This window comes from Ochotona curzoniae, unplaced genomic scaffold (assembly GCF_017591425.1).
Source record: "Ochotona curzoniae isolate NIBS_2020 unplaced genomic scaffold, NIBS_Ocur_1.0 contig_3520, whole genome shotgun sequence".
NCBI lineage: Eukaryota > Metazoa > Chordata > Mammalia > Lagomorpha > Ochotonidae > Ochotona > Ochotona curzoniae.
In genome coordinates, this window is record NW_024465894.1 from 6,271,283 (window position 1) to 6,288,601 (window position 17,319).

General features: G+C 57.5%; 1 protein-coding gene across 1 annotated transcript in view; it reads left to right on the forward strand.

Moving 5' to 3' along the window:
• Window positions 1-17,319, forward strand: part of CDH22 (cadherin 22) — a 60,685-nt gene that overhangs the window by 32,765 nt on the left and 10,601 nt on the right. Inside the window, exons 6-7 of the mRNA XM_040981061.1 lie at window positions 2,189-2,442; window positions 9,932-10,068. Of these exons, the coding sequence (XP_040836995.1) occupies window positions 2,189-2,442; window positions 9,932-10,068 (391 nt within the window). The remainder of the gene's footprint in view (window positions 1-2,188; window positions 2,443-9,931; window positions 10,069-17,319) is intronic.

Genomic DNA, 17,319 nt, shown 5'->3' on the forward strand with positions numbered 1-17,319 from the left:
GTGTGTGGCAGGGATCCAAGTACTTGAGCAGGTATACCCAAGTCCACCTGCTGCCCCACTAGGTGTACATTAGCAGGAAGCTGGGTCAGAATTCAAACCCAGGTCCTCCAGCATGGGCTGCAGGTGTCGAAGCCACTGTGCCAATGGCTTGGCCCTCACACCTCAGCGGTGATGTGTTCCTTCAAGTCTGACCCAGGCCCCTCCCACTCGTCACTCCCATTAGGCCTTGAGAGAGGAGGTGTTTCCCTCCATGATGATTTTACGGATGGGAACACTGAGGCTCTGGGAGGTAATGGAGTTTGCTCTGGATTTGGAGATCTGAGCCCCCCGCCCCCACCAAGCATTTTCCAACCTGGGTCTAGCAACCACCTCCCCCACTGGGTGGCTAGGTGATTGGAACTTCAGCTACAACCTCAGCACTCCCCAGGGAAGAGAACAGAGGCCAACCAAAGACACAGGAGCCCAGCGAAGGTATAGGCGGCTCTGTACTTCCCAGAGGGGAGCGAGCTAACAGCTGCTATTAAAGCAAGGTGTCATCGGCGTCCCCCAGCTGCCTCCCGAATCCTGACTCACTCCTCATGTACTATGATTGTCCATTTCCTAGGTGACAAAATGAGGCTGAGAGAATGAGGCTGAGAGAAGTCAAGGCCAGCCCAAGGCCCTGCATCTGACATGGCCCGGGGGGAGGGGGGGGCGGGGTGGATATGAACCCATATGCTCTGCTGCACTCCCTGTCCTTTGAGGCTCGGGATGCTTGGCAAACTTTTACCTTCCCCTGGCCCTTCCTGGGAGAGAAACCCACTTCACAGATGCAGAGTCAGAGGCTCGGAAAGGTGCAGCGTTGCCAAGCAGCAACCAGCTGTGCCCCCCCTCCACCCCACCCAGCACTGCCCCATCACCCGCCAGCCCTTCTGCCCTAGCCATGGCGCCAGAGATGAGCCTGTGGCGTCAGCGCCGGCTCAGGGCAGAGCCCGCCTGATGGATGAGCTGGCTGCTGCCTATCGCTCACTCTGGGGCCAGGCAGTGCTGGCCTTCTGCATCTTCATTTCCCAGGCAACGGGATGGGGGAAGCGGTGGCCTTTATGTGCTGGGCTCTGGGAGGCACCAAACAGGCAAGCTGACAGCGAAGGTCTGGGACGGTCCCCTTTGCAGATCCAGGCACTCCCCTACCCCCATGCCAGGCAGAGCCCCCACAGTACCACCAGCTGTTCTTTGTGCTCATCTGTGGAGGACCTGAGCCACCGGCACTGTGCGCTCACCACTGCCAGGGTCACTCATTAGCAACCCTGGGAGAAGCCCAGGCTCAGCGTGGATTTAGGCAGATTTCGGAGGACAGCTCCGAGACTGCCAGGCTTACCAGGCTCGGCTGGCATTAGCGGCTCCTCTACCCATAAGAAGGGAATGTCCCTCTGCCTTTCACTGGAGAGCCCGGGGCTGTAACCAGGATGCCCCCCCCAAGTGGCTGTCTAGCATCAAGAGGCCCAGGATTTGTTTTTTAAGTATTGTGTTTGTTGGAAAAAGAGGGAGGAAGAGAGAGATTTTCCTTCAACTGGTTCATTCTACAAATGACTTTAATAGCAGATGGAAGCCAGGAACCAGGAACTTCTTCCAGGCCTCCCACATGGGTGCAGGGACCCAAATATTTAGGCCATCCTCTGCCACTTTCTCAGGTGCAGTAGCAGGGAACTGGATGGGGAATGGAGCAGCCAGTACTCCATGGCAAGGCCATTTGGCAGCTTAACGAGTTATGCCACCATGCTGGCCCCCAGGGTTGAGTGCCAGCCCTCAGTGACTTCAGACCCAGCACCCCCTTTCCTCTTCTGCTATTAAAAGCTGAGAACTACACCTCAACACCCATATGTCACACTCCCAGGCTTAAGTCCTGGCGTTGCTAACCACCAGCTGCTCAGTGACCTGGGGGTCTTTCTGCATTGGTTCATTGCTCAGGTGTACATTAAGCCCATGATGATGGTGATGGTGATGAGATGGGGTGTGGCACCGGCCTATTGGCCAGGGATCCCCAGTGTCACTGCCTGTAGCTAGGGAGCTGATGCCAGGTCTCTGATAACAGATGGGGGGCGTAGCCCAAGCACCCAGTGCCTGCAGAGGCAGCCCCTGTCCCCTGGAGCTGGAACAGGATGCCCAGCAGGAGCGTCCCCTAACCAGCCCGCTGCTCCTCCCTCCTCAGCGCCTGGACTTCGAGTCCCAGCCCGTGCACACCGTGGTCCTGGAAGCCCTCAACAAGTTCGTGGACCCTCGCTTCTCCGACCTAGGCACATTCCGCGACCAGGCGATCGTGCGCGTGGCCGTGACCGACGTGGACGAGCCCCCCGAGTTCCGGCCGCCCTCCGGCCTCCTGGAGGTGCAGGAGGACGCGCAGGTGGGCTCCCTGGTCGGCGTGGTGACGGCGCGGGACCCCGACGCCGCCAACCGGCCCGTCCGGTGAGACCCCCGCCCGGGGCCGACGCCTGCTGCCTGCTATCCCACCACCGCCCCGCGCGCACCGAGGCGGGTGGGAGGGAAGGGGCCGGGGACACAGCTGCACACAGAGCAACTGGCTGGCGGCCAGGGAGCCCGGGGAAAGCGTCGCCGTGGGAGGCACAAGGACAAGGAGGGAGGGCAAGGTGCACAGACCTGGCGCTCCGTAGCTGCCACTCCCAGGACCTCCTGCCCACCCAATCCTTTCTGCTCTCTGCAGCCACCTGTGGGGCTCGGCTAAACACTTCCCACCTTGCCATAGTCAAAGGTTCTCCTTCCAAAAGGAAACGCACACACATAGCCAAGTAAATCAACCACTTTGTTTCCAACTGCTTCTGAGCCATTGCACAGCTCTGCACGGCTTGGGTCAGAAGTGGTGGGGACCTGCCCAGCTACTGTCTCCCAGCCCTGCAGCCAGTTTATCAGTAAATTCCTATTTAGAGCACTCTCTCTCTCCCCCACCCCCTACCTCCCACAGGCAGCCAAGCATGGCCCCTTGTCACTGGCTCCACTGCTATCCCCTGGGGTCAGGCCACCGTAGTTTCTGCCCCTCCCATCCCCGTAGATCTCCTCGTTTTGTTTTGTTTTTTCCTGTCCCCGACTCATACCCCTTCTTAGCTGGAACCGGCTGGCCCTTCTCACTGCGAAAGTGAGTGCCTGGTACCCCTCAGAAGACCCTGCTCAGCTGTGAGTCCAGGTTAAACTCTGACAGTGACCATGACCTTACATGACCTGGCCTCCCTGGAGCCTGTGGAGCCTTGGGTCCTGCCTCCCCCCGCTCCCTGGTCGGCTGCAGCTTCCCAATAACTGCACATGCGCACTAGGCCCACAGGTGCCTTGGAGGTGCTGCTTCTTGGTGGTGTCGCGACCTGGAATTTTCTCAGTCTGATGTCCACAGGTCTCCATGCAGAAGTCGCCTTTCCAATGAGATCCTGCTTATCTATCCTAAGATCCCAGCCCCAGTCCCATATGTCACCTGACCTCCAGCACCGGCTTCTCTGAGCACTTTGTCCCTCCAGTAGAGGGAGCTCTGTGCTGGGAAGGCTGGCATCCAGGTGCTCAACGGGGCATGGGGTGAATGAGTGGAATGGAAAAGGGGAAAACGGACCCATGTAGATGTGGAGTCCAGCCAGGAAAGGAGCGGGGCCAGAGCAGGAAGAGCCTGTGGGTGATGCAGAAGGAGGCTGAGGGTCCTTTCTGGCCATGGGGAAGCAGGCAGAAAGGGGACAGTGACAGGAGTGGGACAGGCAGAGCCTCCTGGGAAGGATGTGGGCTGTGAGAGCTCAGGGGGCGCTGGCCCTGGCCTAGGCTGGCCCAAGGGCAGAGAGGAGGCCATGTATCCGGAGGAGGAGTTGGGGTGTGAGCGTGGCCAACATCAAAAGAGGAGTCAGAGGCGGAGGGTGTGGCCAGTGCCCTGCCCTACTGGGCATTGAGGAAGGGCTCAGGGAAGGTAGCTTGAGGACCTCTGTGTCCTGCAATTCCAGAGAATAACTACATTGCTGCCTCAATGGAACCACTCTCTTGGGTTTATGGAGTACACAGCCTGTGTACCCAGCCTTTCACGGCAGCCCTAGGTGAGGAGATAAAGAGAGGCCATCCTACTGAACTGCCTGTGAGCTCTCAGACTGGCAAACCAACGCGAGAGATCTGGGAAGACTTCCTGGAGGAGGCAAAAATTAAATGGGGCACTTGAATCTGATCAGATGTCGATTCAAGGGGAAAGGAGCTCCAGATGAAGACCCTGTTGATGCGGATGTGTAGGGGGGCAGATGAGTGTAAGTGTGAGATGAGAGCACGCCCCCAGGTGAGGTGTAATGGGTCCATAGTGCAGGCTGCGGGGCTCAGGTTTTGCCTGACGCTTCCTCCACCTGCTTATTGCTGAAGACACTTGCCAGTGCCTCTGGGTCCTCCACCTCCCTTCCTCCCTGCTGTGTTGTTTTGTTTTTCCGGAAAGCAAAGCAACACAGAGACAGATACCTTCCATTGACTGCTTCATCCCCTAGTGTCCACAAAAGCCAGGACTGGCCGGATGGAACCAGGAGCCTAGAACTCCCATCCGGGTCTCTCCGGGAATATTGGCAGGGACCCACCTACTTGAACCAACTCCTACTAGCCTTCAGGGTGCACATTAAAAGCAGTTGGATTCCAGCCCAGCACATGAGCTTACTGGCTAATTAATCCTCCACCTCCAAGCACCAGCATCCTATGTGGCTACCAGTTCGCATCCTGGCTGCTCCACTTCCCTTCCAGCTCCCTGCTTATGACCTAGGAGAGCAGTAGAGGATGGCCCAAGTCCTTGGGACCCTGCGCCCACATGGGAGACCCAGAAGAGGCTCCCGGCTCCTGGTTTTGGATTGCTTCATCTCTGATTGTTATGGCTACTTGGGGAGTGAACCAGCAGATGGAAGATCTTTCTCTCTGTTTTTCCTTCTCTCTGTAAATCTGCCTTTCCAATAAATTAACAAATTAAAAAAAAAAAAAAAAAAGCAGCTGGCTTAAAACCAGAATGAGGCCTTGGACTGAAACCCAGACACCCAATGTGGATGCAGGCATTTGAACTGCTATGCCCAATACCTGCTCCCAGCACAGGCTGTAAACATCCCCCTTAGGCGTCTCCAGGGATGACCTTGTTAGGTCTGGTTTGTCAGAGGCCTCAGGCTCAGTGAGGGAAGGCGGCTTCAACTTGGGCAGGCTCTCCCAGGCAGTTGAGAGCCAGTCTCTAGCCCCAGGGTCAGGCTCCTGTCTGCTGTCTCCCTCCTCTGTGCTAGCTCTCCACACCTCCCCACCCCCTCACCCAGTGGCTTCCTCCTCCCATGGCCGCTCCCCTCCCCACCTGCTTTTATCTGAGCAGAAAGGGCCAACTTTGAAACGTGCTCCTCACCTTCTTTCATCTCTCTTTGCTGCCCCCGTCCCTGGAGCTCCTCAGATGTAGAGGCAGTCAGGAGCTTGAGACAGGTCCAATTTAACAGCGCAAACATTTACCCAACTCCTCCTCTCGACCGGCCCTGAGCCAGTCTGGGGATGCAGAGATGACTCAGCCAAGGACAGGGTACAAACATGGAGGACACAGAGGGGCTGTACCAACCTGAAACAGGACCTGCCCAGTCCCCGGGGCAACAACTCATTCACCAATCAAGTACTGGATCCAAGAGGTACTTCCCAGGCATGGGGCAGCAGAAGCCATCAGGCAAGACCCCAGCCCATGGGCAGTGGCCTTCTGGTAGCACACAGATAATCAACAAATGTGAAAAAGCTGCTAAGAGCTGTGAAGATAACAGTTATCGAATAGGGAGGGAGAGAGGGATAGAGGCCATGGGAGCTCCTGTAGATTTAATAGTGTGAGATGTGACCAGTGCGCTGAGAGCCACCCAGCAAAGGTGCACAGAGAGCAGGAAGAGCAGGTGCAATGGTCCTGGGGCAGGAACAAGGCTGATGCATTTCCAGAAGCAGTATGGTGCTATAAGATGGCCCCGCACTCTTCAAGGGGTACAGCAGGCACGAGAGAAATGCAGTGTGCGCAAGATACCTCCTGAGCTCCCCACACTGGGCAGAGCAGGGCTGGGAACCCCAAGGCTCCATCCTGTGGCAAATCTGTGCAGGGAAGGGCAGGCACTTGGAGGGTGGACAGACAGGGAAGAGCAAGGTAACCCCTGAGGGAGGACACAGAGGATGAGATCTGGAAGAAGTAGAGGCCCCGAGGGGAAGTGGCAGGAGCAGAATCAAGGAGCCAGAAGGTTAAGGTCAAGAACGGGATGAGCTCATGTGAGGGGTGGTGGGAGATGAGGAAAGAGGAGGTACCTGACACAGTGTCAGGTGAAGACATGGGTCATGGTGCAACAAGCAGTGCAAGCCTTCCAAGGCTGTAGAGGAAGAGAGAAAGGGACCTCACGGAAGGGGTGACCACCACCCCAGTCCCCCCCGCCCCGCCGGGGGAGTCTCCTGACAACCCAGACAGCAGCGTAGAGCACACACAGGGCCAGAGGCTGTGACCATTGCATCAGCACCCAGCGCTCCATGCGACAGAGTGCACCTGGGCTTTGGAATCGGAGGGGGCCAGAGTTCAAATCCAGGCTCCATGGCTGGATCTGGAGCAAGCCGCAGCACCCCTTCTTGAGTCTGTTTCTCCTCTAAAAGGGGCATCCTACGCATGCCTGCCTCCTGGCCATGGGCTCTGAGTTTGTGCTCCATCTGCAGCTTCAGGGGGAGGGGGAACGGGCACCTCAGAGGCCCTCACGGAGGAGACATTAGCACTTTCCTGGTGATCTGGACATTGTCTTCTCTCACTCTCTGGAACCCAGCCCTAACCACATGCAGTAGTTCTACAGGCACGGTGTAGGGACTTTTGAGTATGTACCTTAAAGGGGCATGGGACAAAAATGAGAGGGAAGGCTGTGGAAGCAGGGATCCCTTAGTTGGGGGTGCTTCGTTTTGAAGGCTCTACCCCCGACCCCCACCATCCTCTCAGTGGCTTGGATGGAGGCAACCTGATGAGCCAGCCCCCAGGCCCAGCGGTACCAAGCACAGCAGAGCCAGAACAAGAAGCAGAGCCTGCAGCCCAGGCTGTTTATTAAGCCTGCTGTGTTATGTATGCACATATTCATGGGGAGAAGAACCCACATGTACAGCCAGAAGCCATGCCTTCCCCTTCTCCCACTGCAGCCCACACAGTGGCAGGAGTGATGCTGTCCCTAGCAGGTGTGCCTGGCTGGCTCCCTACAAGGGTCCCCAGACAGCTGGGTCTCAGGGGAGACCATGAGAGGCCTTGGTCTGTTGCCCATCTTCCTGGCAGCTACACCACCTGCAATGGCAAGAGTCCAAAACTTGAGCAGATCTTTCTAGACCCACAGCTTCCCCCACCCCTCCACGCCTCTCAGACCACTGTCCACGCTCCAGTGTTCATCCCCGGGGCTACCCAGTCACCCCAATGCCCCCACACTGGAATGGGGGGCTGTGCAGAAGAGAGTTCCTGATGCTCCCTGCCACACTTCTGGGTGATCATTAGAATAACAATAGCTCCCATTTGTAGAGTAATTTTCTTAGAACTCAGTGAGGCACCTTATATGCAAGTGATCCTCCCAGGAACTTGGCATTCCGTTAGGTGAAATTAAGCCTCAAGCATGGAAGCCACCGGTCTGGGGGGCAGCTAGCGCCTGGATCCTGGTCAGGGCTGACTGGCTGTTCCGTGAACCTATGCCCTTCTGACTGCTGCATGCTTTCTCATACACACTTGCTACACAGACACACAACTACACAACAGACCAGATCTGCACAGCTGTGCCAGCTACCCCACACACACACCCAGAGTTACTAGACCACAGCCCTTTCCTACCCACCCCCAACACACACACACACACACACACACACCCTCCCTCCTACTCACTCACTGGCTCCTAGCGCTGGAAGAAAACCACCTAGGTTTAGCCCAGTGTAGCTAAACCTGCAGCTCATGTCTTTAACTGATCCTTGGCAAGCCCCCTCCCCGGCCACAGCCCCCCACCCAAGACCTTGGGAATAGCCTTAGTCCACTTAGATCCCAATCCCTTCTGTGTCCCTTCTAGAAGGATAAGAGGGAGGGCAGGGACAGAAGTCTGAGAGAGGAGGGAGAAGCAGCAGCAGGAGGGCAGTGGGCACCCTCCCCAGCCCTGCCCACCTGCCTAGTACCCAGCGCTGAACTCCCACAGGACCTGTCCCCATCCTGGGCTCAGATTCCAGGAGGCTTCGTACTTCCTTCCCACCAAACCCTGGCTCAGGGACTCTCCCTCCTTAGGCACCACGCGTGTGGCTTTGCGTGGTTGAGTAAGCTCAGAGGAACTCTGGTGGTGAGTCCCCATGGTGGGTGCAAAGTACCAAGGCCTGACAGTCACTGTGCAACCTTGGGCAAGGTCATAGCTGTCTCACATGGATGGATCCGGGGAGACCTCTTCAGACATGATAGTCCCAGGACTAGTGGGTGTATCTTGGCAAGCAACCTGCTGGCTGGAATTCACCCCCTCCCCCACTTCCCCTCTTCAGCCTTGTACCATTACACATGACACAGCCTGCACACCTGCACACAGCAGCCCTGAAGTGCCTGCCTCCTCTCTGGGTCTCAGCACCTGCATCAGCCGCCTAGGATGCCCAGCAGGTGCCTTGTCTGTCTGTCTCCTCTGCCATGTAATGCCTGGTGACTGGCACAGGACAGCCCAAAGAAGGTGCTCAGTGAATGGTCAGGGCTAACTGAGGGACAGGTTCTCTACTCACCCTGATGCACCTGCTGTGAGAGCAGCCATCACGTGGCTCTGCACTGCCCCACATGCTCTCATCCCTGCCAGTGTGACCTGGCTGGGCTGTGTAGGGAGGCTGCAGGCTCCTGAGAGTGGGGTTTCAGGGCTGACCATGCCTACTCTGCCCACAGGCACGACCCTTGGCAGCCAACAACCCACAGGAAGTTCACAGGGACCAACCCATGCACCCAGCTCCTCCCTAACCCCACTTTCCAGATGGGCACATGGGGGCCAAGGAGGTGGAATGTCTTGTTCAAAATCCCACAGGTAGACTCAGGCAGGGGAGGGAGGGAGGATTCCTTAGAGCCCAGGAGTGAATGCTGTCAGACCTGCCTCCTCAGGTGTCACCATCTGCCTGGGCCTCAGTTGCCCTCTCTGGAAGAAGCTGGGATGGGGCCAGTGGCTCTGCCTGAACCCCTCCCCACGGCTGCTTTGTCCTCGCGCACAATGGGTCTTTGCTTGGCATTCGAGGCCTTTGTCTGCACACAGCCTGGCTGAGCCCGCGCCTGCCTTATCAGCACCGGGAAGCGGAGAGCCAGCACGCTGGAGTTGCCCAGGCCTCTCTGGGCGCCGCCCGAGACATGTGTTGGACACGGGCCTTTCAGGCCTGGAGCCGCCTCACAAAGGCACGGGAAGAAGGTGGAACAAAGGGCTTTTTCACGCAGCGACTGAAAGCAGCAGATTAGCTGGCCGCGTGCTGCGCAGGCGGGAGGAGCTGCAGCCAGGTCCCAGGACCCGCTGGCCTGGCGCGGGCTCAGCTCCGGTGCCTGTCCCGGAACCTCCAGGCAGAGCATGCAGAAGTTACCTAACACCACCAGCGGTCCCTGTCCCCCTGTGCCACACTCCCGGTCTGCATGCAGCACCTCCCGGGACCCAGCTCTGCTCTCTCCCTGCCCAGAGCATCAGCCTTCACCCTACCACTGTCTTCAAGCCCAATCAGGGTCGCCTGTCCCAGAAAGATAAGGATGAGCAAGGCTGCTGCTATCGGTCAACCAACTTGCCTATGCCAGAGCTCATGGCAACTGTTGGCCCCAAAGACCATTCTGCATCTGGAAATGGACCCCCTGGCCCTGTGCGTCCACCCACCACAAGACTCCTCACTTAGGGTGGGGTGGGATGGGGTTGGGGAGATGGGCTTGGGTTCCACCTGATACTGGACATCTTCAATCAGCCTCCCTCTGTTCCCCCAGGTACGCCATCGACCGCGAGTCGGACTTGGACCAGATCTTTGATATTGATGCAGACACAGGTGCCATCGTGACCGGCAAGGGGCTGGACCGGGAGACTGCCGGCTGGCACAACATCACTGTGCTGGCCATGGAAGCGGGTGAGCTGGGCGAAGATCAGGGCCTGAAGGGCCAATGCAAGAAGGCGGGAAAAGAAAAGCTGATGGGTGGGACCATTAAGCGAAGCTAGGCTGTTGATCACAGGCAGTGGGAGGAGGTGCCACAGGTGGGAGCGGGCAGAGAGAGAAAGAAACTTAGCAAAGCTAAGTTGAGGAGAGATCTCGAGCCACAGGGGTAAGGCTAGCTTCCTGTATCCTGAGAACTGCCTCAGTTCCAAGCCCTGTTCTGGGGGTCGGGATTACAGCCTTGAACAAGGGGAAAGCTAGACTATGGCCAACCCACAGGTGTCCAGTGATGCTGAGAGCTAAGAAAAGGAGAAAAGCATGCCTGGGAAGGGTCCTGGAAGGGGGAGGGGTGCAGTCTCTGCTCTGGGAAGAGACAGTAGTGTCAGAGCCATGCTGACATCTGGGGGAAACACAGCAGGCAGCGGGAACAGTCAGTGCAAAGGCCCTGGGGTTGCATTTCCGAGCGTGTGGGAGGAACAGTTAAGAGGCCAGGTGAGGGGCAGGGTGGCCAGCCACGGCAGGGCCTTTGCAGGATCTTTGGGCTTTGCTCCAAATGCACTGAGAGTCCTAGGAGCGTGGGGCGTGGGGCAGGGAGCCGAGGAGGGAGTGCTTGTGACAGGATGTGGTCAGTGCTACCCTGAGACGCACCAAGGACAGCCAGACTGGCTGGGAGCTACAGGCAACAGTGCTGGGGAGTGGGCAGCCCCAGTGGGAGAAGTGAGATGTGGCCTGCCTCAGAGCACATACTAGGTTTGCAGGGAGAACCAGCAGGAATTACCTGCTGGGGGAGCTATATGGAGAGGTCCCAGGGTTGCTATGGGGCACTTGGCTTGGCTTGGCTTGGCTTAAGATTCTAAGAGAGGTGTGTGTGTGTGTGTGTGTGTGTGTGTGTGTGTGTGCACAAGCATGTGTTGGTGCAACCAGGAGAAGTGTGACCAGGGCAACACAAAGGATGCCCTGAGACACAGTTCAGATCAGGCCTCAAGGTGAGACGCAGAGAGCTGGATATGGGAAAGGGATGAGGGGCCGCTCATCAGGCATCCCTCCACCGCCCCCTCCCCACCAGCAGCCCCGGGAGCCTTTCACTTCTCACCAGCCTTCCGCCTCCTCTCCTCCTCCCCCCTCGCTAGTGTCCCCTCACGTCCAGGGTCCCACCGGCCCATTCTGGGGCCGAGGAAGTCCCCAGGCTGAAGTTCCCTTGGCCTCTTTCAACTGCAGTTTAAAAGAAAATACAAAGCTGGCTCAGACCTCGGTGCCTGCTGCTCCTGAGCCTTTGAATCCACTCCTCGGCCGCTTAAAAGGCAGATAACAAAGGTGGCTGGAGAGGAAGTGGCGGCTGAACTGGGCGGGGGGAGACAGCTCCCCTTCCTGCCTCCCCAGCCTCGTCCAGGCTGCAGGTGCATACAGTCTGGAGCCTAGCAACACCCACCTGGTTCCTGAGCACAGACGCCTCTGTCCCCCGCCCCTAACCTGTCCTCCTACCTGACCTCCATGCCCCCTACTCCACCACTGTCCCCCACTGGCAAGTCAGCTCCAGAGTCAGGCTTTGAGCTTCTGCCCCGAGTGTCCCTTTAAGAAAGCAACACAGCCTGTGGCTCCTCCACAGAGCATCGCAGTTTTTACTCAGGATGCAGCCTGGGGATGGGCATCTGGCTTAGTCATTAAGATGTTGCTGGGCACACCTGTGTCCCTCACTGGTGGGCTACCTGGATTCCAGTCTCAGCTCTGCTCCAAGTCCAGCTTCCCACTGATGCACAACCTGGTGACAACACACGTACTGGGGGGCTCTGCCACTCCCATGGGAAGATCTAAAACTGAGTTTCCGGCTTTTAACGTCAGCTTGGCCCAGCCCCCTAGTCTGTCTGTCTGACTCTCTCTCTCTCTCTCATACATACACACCTGTATCCCCCTGCCTCTTATGTATAACTGGAATAGATGCTTTCTTCCACCTGCTGTCATTGAGTCATGATTGACACTCATTTAGCTGGTAGGCGACTGTTGGTCCACGGCCCAGCTGGGGACACCCAGGCTCAGCAAGGTCAAGGTGTGCCCTTGGTTTCACATCAGATATCCCCAGGGCAGCAGCCCACACTCTGAATTCTTAGGCTCAGAAATTTAGGAGTCAATAGATGCTCCAAGGAGCAGCTGGGGCTTGCTGTCCAGTCCCCTCACCAGCACTCTCTGCTCCCTAAGTCACATCCCATCACACCTGCCTATCCAGGACAGCAGGCTGGGAGAAGGGAGACGAGTGTCTTGGGTAGCCTCGGGGACGCGTCCCCACTCTCCAACAGTGCTAGGAAAAAGGGCTTCACAGACCAGTGCCCGGAGGAGCCCAGCCACATGTCCCATGCCAAGGCAGTGCCCAGCTAGCAGTGGGTATCCTCTTGACCTGAGCAGTGACTCCGCTGAGTCCTTCTCTGTTATGGGCCCTTGGCATTTGTACACCCCAGAGGTGTCCCTTCACTGCCTCGGGGGCAGTGAAGGCATTTGCCCACATTCCCAGCCCAGTTCATCCTCCAAGGCCTGTTTCCTTGGTGCTGGCCCCAAATCTGAAACGCAGCCATGCCCCTTCCTGCAGTCTCAATGAGACAAGGACACAATTAAGACACCCATTCCTTAGATGGGGAGACTGAGCCTCGAGAAGCACCAACAGTGGTCCCAAGATCACAGAAGAAATCTTCCCAGAGCTGAGCCAGGGATCGGTCTCAGCCCTCCTACCTCTTGAGGGCCAGCTGTGCCCCCACCCCAGTGCAGTGCCAGCAGGTCTGCCCACCTGGTCCTGTGCCATTCGGTTGAGGCGTCCCTTTGGTTTCCTCGGAAATGGTATGCTTGGGGGTCATGGTGGCCCTGCCTGCTCACTCCTGGGTGAAACAAACAGGAGGTGACAAGAATCAGAGGGGAGACATTTCTGCACGGTGCCGGGCTGTGGCGCGCAGGGGAGGACCGGCCTGTGCTGCCTGTCACACCGGATTACCTCGCACAGCACTTAGTATGCCGGCCCCCTCTCCCTCACTTCTGAGTCATCCATTCTGCCCATGCAGACGTTCCTTCCACTGACATTATCTTTAACGTTTTGTAATCATGAAATATTAATGACCGATATTGAATTTAAAGTACAATTTGTGTCTGAAGCCTTTGGTGGAAAGGGCAGTTGTAAAGGGACAATCTTCAAAGAGATTGAGGGGAGGAGTGGGGAATGAGGAGGGTGGGGTGTCACAAGGCCACTGGTTCCTCCACCAGGGTCTTGGCATCCCCCCACAACCCCCATACTCCCTGCTGCAGGTGGGCTATCCAACTGTGCAGGACAGCTAAGGGTTAATGGCATTGGCTGGAAGCTGCCCCAACCAGGCCACGCCAGACCAAGTGCCCGCGTCTCCCTCCCTCCCACCACGTGTGTACATGCAACATGATGTATAGATCCTTTTGTGTGCACCTGTGGTGGGCACACCCCTCCCCTGGGTTTGGTGGAGTCCCTGTGGGTGTGGATGGGTCCTCAGCTCTCAGAGCAGCCACATAAGCAGCAGGTACGAGCTGCGATTGTATGTGGGCTCACAAATCCAGCAGGGAAAGCTGGCCTGGTGATCGGGGCTCTGGTCCTCATGCTGCAGTTCCCAACTCACGCACCCTGGCATGGCCTTGGTTTTCCCATCGGTAAAATGGGTTGGGAGTGACTGCTCACAACAGAGGCTTCTCTGTGCAAGTTTTCCTCTGCCTAACATGGTATTGAGTGCTTTAGATGAAATATCCCTTAAGCCAGGGATTTAGGAGTCAGGAGTCCGGTCCACACATGCCTCTCCCAGGACCCAACTGGGAGGGAGTGCTGTGAGTAGCCAGGTAGAGGGAGGAAGGGATCTGAGCCGAGGAAAGGATGGCCGAACAATGGCCCCCCAGCCCCTCCTGCCCTACTGCCCATGGGGGTGAGGGAAGCACCAGAGGCCAGAGAAAAGAAACCTTGGGCCAGGCTGTCCTGCTCACCAGCCAGTGCTCCCATGGGCTCAGAGAGTGGACACAGGAGGCTTGAGGAAAGATCTGGAGGCCCAGTGAGGGGTGCAGAGGGGTTTGAGTGGCAGGGGACGCTGTGTCCTTCAGGGTAGCCCACAAGGATAACCTCAGCCAGTGTTCTTGCACCCCACACCAGCCTGGGACCCCCACAGGGGCCTGGGGAGAACACATCCATGTGTGGTGACAGCTCAGGCTGCAGGGGAGGGGACCCTGGAGACCCCCAAGCAGCATGGCAGGGCAGGAAGCTCTTCCCCAAAGAGGGAACCCCCTGAGTTGGGTCTTGAATGTTGAGTAATGCTTTCCAGGTGGCAAGTCCTTGGGGGCATGGCCTGGGGCTGGAGGGCAGGTGTGGATGAGGCTAATACTGTGGGTGCAGGAAGGGCTCTGCATGGCCCATAAGCAGCCAGACCTGTCCCAGAGGCCACTGGGAGCCAGCGCAAGTCTTGGAGCAAAAGAAAGCCAGGATGGGATGTAGAGGCCCCCTCGCTGCCTTGGGAGGTGGGAACAAGCCTGGAGCTCTGCTGGAAGACTCAGGCCCAGATGTGTGCTAGAGCATGGGATGGGGTGCACGGACTGCATGGAGAAGCAACGAGCTCCTGCTGCCACAGGTGTGGGTCAGGCCTAGACACTCAGGCTGGGCAGCTCCTGGGACCCTGTGCGGCTGCCAACAGGAATGAAGCCCCAGTGAGCCAGCCGAGGGAAGGAACTTGCTTCCCATCCCCCACCCCCAGCCACCACAGCTGCCCTCCCAGGGCTACTTCCCCCAGAAGCCCTCCTCCGCCCACCCCGTGGAAGTGACCTTCCTCCACACAAGGGCAGAGACCGCAGTCTCCACAGAGAAACCAAACAGGTAAGCAGAGGGCCCCCCAGAAGAAATAGAGAAGGGTGCTGGGGACAGAGCAGAGAGGGCAAGGAGGCCTGACCCCCGTACCCCCAGTCCCATTGCACCTGCTCCCAGCCCCTCCTCCCCTCCTGCAGCAGGTAATTAGGATGATAAATCTTCCTGCCCAGCTGGCTAGCTCTAATCAGAGCCTCATGTTTAGATGCAATTTAATTCCCTGGAGAGGAGGGAGGGCCTGGAGATGGTGAAGCAGGGGCCCAGCTCTGTTCCTCTCCCTGCTGCTGAGAGGGAGCAGCCGGAGGTGCCTGTGAGCCTCATCACTCCCCTCCCCTGCACCCTCTCTCCCAGCGCCACTTCCCACTCTCCCCCTCCCACCCACCCAGCCTCACCTCTCTCTCTGTGTCTCTCTCCTTTCTCTCTGCTCCTCTCTGTGACAACCAAGGAGAACCACAGCACTCAACCTCACTTACTTTACTGATGGAGAACCCTGGTCCCAGGAGCGCTCCAGGGAGAGGTCCCAGCGCTAGACTGCACCTTAGGTGGGGGCTCCCAGGGACCCCGTCTCTCCAATGTCCTTCGTCGAGCAGGCAGTGTAGTCAGGGACGCCACAGACTATGAAATCCATCCATTCTACAAGTCTGACTTGAGCACCTGCTGTGTGCGGTGCACTAGGTGCTTAGGCATACAGCCATGGACGAAACAGACAAAACTGCTGCTTTCGGGGGGCAGGGAGGAGCTAGTGGATGGGCACGCTGGGTGAAGACAGGGAGGATTTAGTATGAATGCTATGGAGAACGGTGGTGCCTGTGGACAGGCCAGGGGCCAGTTGAAGTCAGATCTCTCTGAGGTGTCTGGCAAAGACCCCAAGGAGCTAAAGTTAGAGAAGAAGAGGTGGAGAGGGTACATGATACAGCCGTAAAGATGCTGCTTCGGTATGCTCTCATCCCACATCCAAGGGCCTGCTTTAAGCCCCAGCTCTACTTCTCATCCAGTGTCCTGCTAGTGCACATCCCAGGAGGCAGCAGATGATGGCTCAGCGCCTTGGGTCTCTGCCACCAGCACAAGAGGCCCGGATGGAGTTCCAGGCTCCTGGCTTTCGTGTGACCCAGACCTGGCTGCTGTAGACATTCAGAGAGTGAATCAACAGATGGTAGATTCTCTCTCTCTCCCTCCCTGCTCTTTCCTCTGCCCTCTCCCCACCTTTGCATCTCAAAGACAGAAAAAGAGAGTCTCTGTCGAATGAAGGACACGGCCAGCCGGGGAATGGCAGGGTGACCCATTGGAGCCTATGGACGTGTAGGAGTTGGGTTTATCCTCTGACTGTCTTGATTTTGTGTAATTGAGGTAACTTACTGGAGGAGACAGCAACGTTTGTTCGAGGACTTGAATGCAACAGGAATCTGACAACTAAGCATGCTGAGGAAGGCAGTGCCTGGGACTGGCTACAAGCTCCCTCTTTCCACAGAGGTCCCGGCATGGGCTTCATGGATTGCCTGCAGAGAGACCATGGCAAGTTGCTGCACCTCTCTGAGCCCATTTCCTGAATAGTCCACCAGCTGCCACTGTAGCGCCTTCCTCCTTCAGGGGCCAACAGGGTGAAATGGTGTGACCCTGGGCAAGGTGGGGTACTTAGGGCATGCACACTGCCATCCTTCCGGAACAAGCGCATTCCTGGCCAGATCACCAAGTCAGCCCATGTCTCCACTTCCTTTCGGAAGGCCTCCAGCCTCGATTTGGTCCAGATGCTCAGTGAGCAACTCAAAGGAGATGTGGTGTGATTTTTATAGCCTCCCACCAGGGAGCTCTACAATACCCACCCCAGGGCCTTTGCACATGCTAATCCTGCCCCCTTAGGATGGTCCCTCCCTCCCCAAACCCTTCCCCTCGCCGCTTCCTCATCAGAATTCAGCAGAAATGTCATAACCTCTGTCCTGCACTCCCCCACAGGACTCCCAGCTCCTGTCAACTCTTCTTACAGTCTAGAGTCATGTTTGTCTCTGTCCTCCAGTCCTGGAGACCACGTTGGTCCTGTTCATTGCCGTATCATTGGTCCACAGTGGGTTCCCAATCCCTGGCTGTCAGTGAAAATCCCCAAGTCATCAGTGCCAACTCGCGCAGCCCAGCGAGGGCCCCAGAGCTGCCTGACAGTTCTCTTGCCCCGAGGCTGGTCTCCCTGGGCTGCCCTGCCTCCTGCTTCGGCCCCTGCAGCCTCTCCGGGGCTTCTCCTGCCACCTGCCTGGATTAATGGCGAAGCAACCCTGGAGGAAGCAGCGGGCCGGAGCACGCTGAATTTTCATTTAGAATCGGTGGAGACTGCAGGCCTGCTCAGCTCCCGGCTGTCAATCAGCCTTCCTCAAGGCTGCATCAATTAGTTTAAAAATATT